The sequence below is a fragment of the Octodon degus genome, unplaced genomic scaffold (assembly GCF_000260255.1).
Source record: "Octodon degus isolate 3935 unplaced genomic scaffold, OctDeg1.0 scaffold00145, whole genome shotgun sequence".
Lineage (NCBI taxonomy): Eukaryota > Metazoa > Chordata > Mammalia > Rodentia > Octodontidae > Octodon > Octodon degus.
In genome coordinates, this window is record NW_004524721.1 from 4331014 (window position 1) to 4338149 (window position 7136).

At 41.1% G+C, this 7136-nt stretch overlaps 1 protein-coding gene across 1 annotated transcript in view; it reads right to left on the bottom strand.

Annotated features, from left to right (window-relative positions):
* Positions 1 to 7136, bottom strand: part of Myo3a (myosin IIIA) — a 180483-nt gene that overhangs the window by 67580 nt on the left and 105767 nt on the right. The window contains 2 exon segments of the mRNA XM_004641883.1: positions 608 to 722; positions 809 to 907. Of these exon segments, the coding sequence (XP_004641940.1) occupies positions 608 to 722; positions 809 to 907 (214 nt within the window).

Sequence of the window (7136 nt, forward strand, 5' to 3'; positions counted from 1 at the left end):
GGAGGGTTATTTAAGAAAATTAACTGAAAATTCAATGAACTGCACACTGCTTTCCTGTAAGGGCTTATTTAAAAGCCTGCTTCACATTTAGAGTGAGGTCTTTTATCACAGGATCTGAATTAACACAGCAAACAGTAAACTGCTCGAATCAGAGCTTGAAAGCTTCTCAAACTGCTTTTGGGAGTCTCTTTTAAACGAGACACTTTGGTAGCAAAATTAAAGAAACACAAACTATAGTACAGGGGACTATTTTTATTACTCTGAAATAAATTTATTGCCTTCATATGCTCATTATTAAATGGGAAAAATCAAGGAATCAAATATTTTCTTAAAAAAGAAAAAAACAAATCACTAAATTAATAAAAATATAAAAATGAAAATCAATAATACAGATATTGAAAAGTATAGGGTATGTAAATATATCCAATTGTTTTTTAAAGATTAAAAACTCCTTGTAAATCCAGTTAATGATAAAAGAGAGAGCAAGGAGAAAAATAATTCCCCTTAGAATAGCCCATATGTTAATCGCTCAGAGAATGCCAACTCCTACCACGAGCAGTGACAAGAAGACCCTTCCTACAGAGGCTCAGACGTCTTTTGCGCTTACCTCCGTTGTAAAGCCTATCACTTTGAAACACTGCTCAATTAGTTCATACTGGGATTTATAAAAACTGTTATTCATCATGTCCTGTACTGTTCGGAGGTGGTCATTTTGTAGATACCTGAAAAAGTACAAAAAGAACTGTAAAAGCTAAAACTAAGTGGTGATGGAAAGTATTACTTACGCTGGTACAACCTGGTCAATTACCTGGGAGGCTTATTTTCAGGCAACTTGTAAAGGGCTAGTTTCTTCTTTTCAGCTAAACCAGCATAAATATAGTAAAAAATGTGAAAGTTTTTTTCTCCACTGAAAAATAAGATGGTATGAGTGATTATTAGGAATATGTATTCATTGTCAAAATTGCTTGGCAATACAGTTATTAGGACAAAGTCAACTGCAAGGATCTATGTGGTCTCCCTAGCACTGCATTTTGGTGTTCTGTGGTTGCTGCTGTCGTCATGTTAAAGAATCACTGTCATTAAATTATTGATACCATGATAAACACTTGATGTGAAATCATTCAGCACATGTTTATGCCCTTCAGACACTGTCCTAGGCACTGGGAATATATCAAGAGCAAAACTTTAAAACAAACAAACAAACAAACAAACAAAAAAACCCCCCTAACTTCTTGGAGTAGACAGGCAGAAAAAGAAACACACAACATAAGCAGATAACATGCAAGTGGTCACAAGAGCTTCAACATCTCATTGACTTGCCAGAACTCCCTGGGGAAGGCATGGCTTTTCCCACTTCACAAGAAGCTGACACTTGGAGCTATCAATCTCCTTCCAAGTCATAGATGTGCCTGGATTCAAACCAAGTCTATTTGAGGCCAAAACCCATGCTTTTCACTTTCTTTTGACACTGTCAAAAACTGAATATATTTAATTGTCCCCAGTATCACTGATAGAGGCTGTGAAGTGAGAGGAAGGAACAAGAAGGATGGCAAGCTACCCTGAGATTTTCATGTTGGAGGTGATGAAGGAAAGGAACCCTGAGCACAAATGAGCCATGGCCAAGGGGTAGAGAGGCCAGCACCTGCAGCAACAACATAGAATCTAATGACTCAGCCCCTGTGGTCATATCTAGAATTCAGGATGAGTGCAAACTTCCCACTAATTGAAAGAAGAGTAATAATAGAAAGAAATGAGAGCAAAGCTGAAATGAAGAAAGCAAAACTGAAAAAATTTTGTTTTCTCACCTCTGGGAAAAATTATGATTGATTGATTGAGAATCCCTTTTCATAGTTCTCAAATTCCATAACCCTGGGGCTCTAAGTATAATGAGCAGTTTCCCAACACTGGAATGACATAACTAAGGGAGCAGAGATCATAGTGAGGTGAATCTCTGTCTCCTATATTGAACTCCTTCAGTGTCTGCCTTCCCTCTTAGGTGGTTTCTGTCCAATGGGTTCCCAGGACAGAGCACACACACACGTTCTCCTGAAATAGAGAAGGGTCCTCCTGCTTCACAGCTCCTCAGTCATCCCCACCCCTGCTGCTCTGCCTCATTTTCACACCCAATAACCGCTGGGAGGCCATGAGATCTGCATCTCTCTGGTGGCATTCTCTTCCTCAGCTTTCCATGGCGTCCCCTCTTGTTTTAGGGTGGCTTAAATCCTCATGTGTGTATTCATGCCATTATGGCCAGGCTTAGGCTGGGCCTGGAAGTGGGGTATAGCATTTTGAGGTTAAACTAATCATAATGCCTTGAACCCTATGACTTTGCTCTCTTCATTTCTTTCTATTATTACTCTTCTTTCAATTAGTAGGAAGTTTGCACTCATCCTGAATTCTGGATATGACCACAGGGGCTGAGTCATTAGATTCTATGTTGTTGCTGCAGGTGCTGGCCTCTCTGCCCCTTGGCCATGGCTCAGTTGTGCTCAGGGTTCCTTTCCTTCATCACCTCCAACATGGAAATCTCAGGGTAGCTTGCCATCCTTCTTGTTCCTTCCTCTCACTTCACAGCCTCTGTCAGTGATCCTGGGGACAATTAAATATTTTCAGAAAAGAATTCATGTCATTTTTAATGTTTTTTATTCCAAGGGTGACTTCTGAAGATTTTCCACATAAAGTTACAAAACAAAAAAGCATGCTTTATGCTATGCGTAATTTTATGCTATTTTTCTTAAAAGAAGATAAAGGACTTTAAAGCTTTCCTAGATCTTCTCCTCCTGCATATTATGCAGAATAATGTTAATGGAGATGAAAATTTTACCTTTGCTTTCTTTAGAAACTATTTATTTTTACAATATAGAATTTTTTCCAGAATCAGTGGTTATTTAAACATCCATTTATATTTACTTTCCTAATGAGGTACCAAAAGTTATTTGGAGTTTTGGAACACATGTTGGCTTACTATTTTGTAATCTTTCGTTGTGGTGCAATATTCTGTCAAAAACTGTTACAAGAAGACCTTTCACGTAGGCTCATTCAAAATTCTAACACATTATTAATGTAAGTTTAAAATAATGTGATTAAAGTTTAATGTTTGTGCTGTACCAATTATTTTAGACACCCCAATTGGTATTTCCTGAAAGTTAACAAATAAAAACACTTAATGTGAAAGAGCAAAACTTGATAAATTGAATATTTCTGATCTCTGTTGTTTCGTGTTAGTATCTGAAAGTAAAAAGGAATGGTGCTATTGATTAGTACACACTCTGGGGCAGACTTTCTCCTGGGAGAACACAGTATCACTAAGCCTGGGAAAGTGCTCATATGTCCATGAAATCCAAGACTTTCAAATGTCAGATCAGAGGGGCCGGGGAGATGGCTCAGTGGAATAAGTGCTTCCCTGGCAAGCAGAAGGGCCTGAGTCCAATCCCCGGTCCCACCAAAAACAAAACAAAACAAAACAACAACAAAAAAAATTCAGATCAGGAGGAACAAAACAATGATCACAGAGTTGAAATCAACATAATTTCACAAGTATTTAGACCTGGGTAATGAAGAGAACCAGATTTTCCATAGCCAGAGGAGTACGGTTCCAACAGAGAGGAACTATGAAAAGATAGAGGCTTGGGGATGAATTCAGTTGAATCTGAGAGCAGCAGGATGCTTCCGTAGTTCAAAAATGTGAACTTAAGAGACAGAAAGAAATGCATCTCTGGGTGTTAATCACACAGAAGTATCTGTTGAGGTCATGATGGAGGAAGAAATTGCAAAGTGAGAAAGTAGAGAAAGAAAACAGAAATGTCTAGAACAAACCTTGGGAAGTGCACATGTTAGGAATGAACAGATATGCCTAAATCAGAAGAAAAATTTGGAGCAACAGGAGAATTAGAAGTTGCTCATGAAGCAAGTAAATCATGGCTTCAAAAGAGGTAGTCCATGGGCAAGATGCTGACAGCAGGCACATCCTTCCTTAGAATAAGTCAGATGTGCATCCGCAAGTCCCCAAGCAGTCACCAGTGAGACTTCAACAAACACTAGCACTGTTCATGAGCAAGGCTAAACAAAACTAAAAGTTTAGTTTAGTTCTTTTCTCATCACAAAAGAATGAAGTTTCTCTAAAACTATCACAGCATATAATTTAGTTTGCTTTGTTCCAATCACACTGATTGCTCCATGAATCATATCTTTAATTCCTAAATGATGCAATGTGCAATTACAAAAATGACTCATGAATGTAAACACACGAAATCAGTGGATTTTGCTTTATTAGCTTACATTTACCGAGAATTAGAATTTGACAAGATCTGGCAATACTATTAGAAAAAAACTGACCTTCATTGCAGAACCATCAGAAGGCTGAAGCAGTGGGAAGAAGCCACCTCCGAGACAACTCATCTCATGTCCTGCCCAAACCACCTCAAAGCTGCTCTTAAGATCAAGCCGCACAGCGTCTCACACACAGTGTGACTGGTGGTTACTGTGTCAGGGGTGCCTGGGGACAAACTCAGGGTCTTAGCACTTTGCCCAACAGTGCTTCTTGGACTCTGGATCCACTTCTACTCTGAATCCTTTAATACTTCTTTGGAGGCTTGTGGGAGTAGCCTCTGGGTAGGTGCACAGTGCTCGTCTGTGTAGGACCCTTGGGATGACCTATCCACTATGGCCTCTAAATCCTGTGACAAAGTCCTCAGAAGGGTGTGGCTTTATGAATTTGTGTTGAATCCTTGACAGAGTGGTGCAAGAAGGCATGGAAAGTTAATGAAGCTGTGCCTTCTTGAGGTCCCGTATGGTTTTCAGAAAACAATGCTTTTATTTCCTTTTCAACTGTTTCTCCTTCCTCCTAGATAGCCAGTCTCCTCAGCATCCCTCCTTGTCGCTGCCTGATCATTCCCTCGTGGCAGCTAAACTCATTCCCTGCTGTCCTGAGTGACTGGAGCACAAGGAATGACCAGGAAGCTTTGTACCAAGACATATACTGCCCTTAGGGAACCACAAGGATCCACATGCATCCATTCGATCAACATTTGCCAAAGGGATGAAAGAAAGAATGAATGAATGAAAGCTGGGCTTTGGATTAGGAGAGGTGAGAGTCCAAGCTCCTACTCAGTGACTTTCTAGCTCTTTGACATTAGCCAACTTACTAAAATTCTTTCAGTCTCAGTTTCACCATGGATAAAAGACAATAACCCTGTCATCTGACCGTAAGAATTGTAAGACCTAAAGGCTGTCAGGTGCTTAGCACAGTGCCTGCCATGGAGCAAATGCTCCATAAATATATTTTTCCCTTCCTCCACTGCAGGCAGCGCCATGCTGCTGCTGTGTTTACAACTACTCGGGAGCCCAGTAAAGGGCTGGCAGGCAGAGGAAAGCAATCGATGTTTGCTGAACTACACTGTTGTAACAGGAAGGACTGGAGTGGAAACAGCTGTAACTTCTATTTATGAGAATTACCCAGCAAGGCCTTCAATATGGGCATTTTCTCCTTCAATTTAGGTAGCTTCAAAGTTCTTCTTTAAAAATCATCTAGATTTAGAAAAGGACTCAAGTCACAAGTTTCCAGGAGTGTCACGAGATAGTTAAACAATAAACATGATCAAAGACTGGGGTGTGATGACATAGCAGAAGACAAAGAAAACCAATTCTCCTAATAGAAAGTGTAAGTTCATTTTTAAAAAATGTGCTGCACTGGTTCTTCCCTGCCCCTTGCACCTAGTCTCCACTTTTCTCTGCTGTGCTCTGGGACCCCCGAAGGCTGGCCTCTGAGACCAGCAGCTCCCTTGTTTGATTTCCACTGCAGCCAACAGGAAGCACAGAGAGGAGACTCATGAGGGAGGGGAGAGCTCAGGAGTGTCCATCCCTGCACTGTCCCGGGGCCACAGGCTGTGTCCTCTGGGGCTACAGACCTTGGGCAGCAGTGCCGTGCAGCTGCAGGCCCAGTGGTGCGCTTTCTCTCCACACTGTCTCCCACCCTGTTGGCCCATGGGAATCTCACCATTTGTTCTTGACACTTCGAAGCCCATTCTATATTTGTAAATAGGCTTTTCACTTCAAGCCTTTGAACTAGATATTTCTTTGTAGTAACTCTGATCGATTCAGTCCATTTAAATTCATAATGAAAATACCTATTAATGCTTTTGCTACATATTTGCTATTTTCCCTTTCAAATGTCACAAAAAGTTCCTCTGGCCTATAAAATATAATTTAATTTTTTTTGTAATTTACATTAAATGAAAGAAAAATAGAAAAATACAAATCCTGTTTTATTGTCAATTAGTAGGAAGCTATATTCAAATAATATTTGAGTTGTGTTTTCACTTGCTTGTGAATTTGGGAGTTGGAAAGTGTTTCTCCAGTAAACAGGGGAGGAAAGCTGAAAGAATGCATTGGGAAAGCTTATTAATGAACAGCATGCCTTAAATATGCTCCTAATGCTGCTATTTCTTGGGCCGCGTCCTGCAGTTTTTCAGTAATCATTAAGAGCTCATTTCTATATCTTCACTGTGCAGCCCTGGAGAGCACACGGTACCTCACTCCATACCATGTGCTGCCAATGGCGCCCCGCGTGCTGTGGAGCACTGCGGCTCCTCCTGAACATTAATGGGTCACTTGTAGGTGTTTCTTTCCTAACGTCCCAAAGGAGGGGCTCACACAGTTAGGAGCAGGGCAGAGGAGAGAGTTTTGCGAGCCAGCTTACGTGTCCACGTCCACACCAGACCCCAAGATCCCTCTAGGCATGGGTGGCAAAGGCACCGCACATTCACTCTGCTCTGGGCAATGAGCACACATCAATAACTGTGGCTGTCATTCATTAAATATCTTCAGTGTCTGGGCCTGTGTCATGCTAGATGCTGCTTCTAATCTTCACTATTATCAAAGCTGCTACTACTAATGGCTTAAACTTAATGGGGTTTGTTGTTAAATACCATACTACAGGTATCACCATATTGGTGGGTAAGTGCTAAGGCTTTTTCCACTTCAAGATAAAAATTGAGGGGGCTGGTGAGATGGCTCAGTGGTCTAAGGTACCTACTTAGAACAAGTTAGCAAAGCACAGGGACCACGGTTCAATCCCCCAGCACCACATGCCAGCCAGCCCCGCCCCCTGGTGGGCTGAGCTGGCCACACACACACAC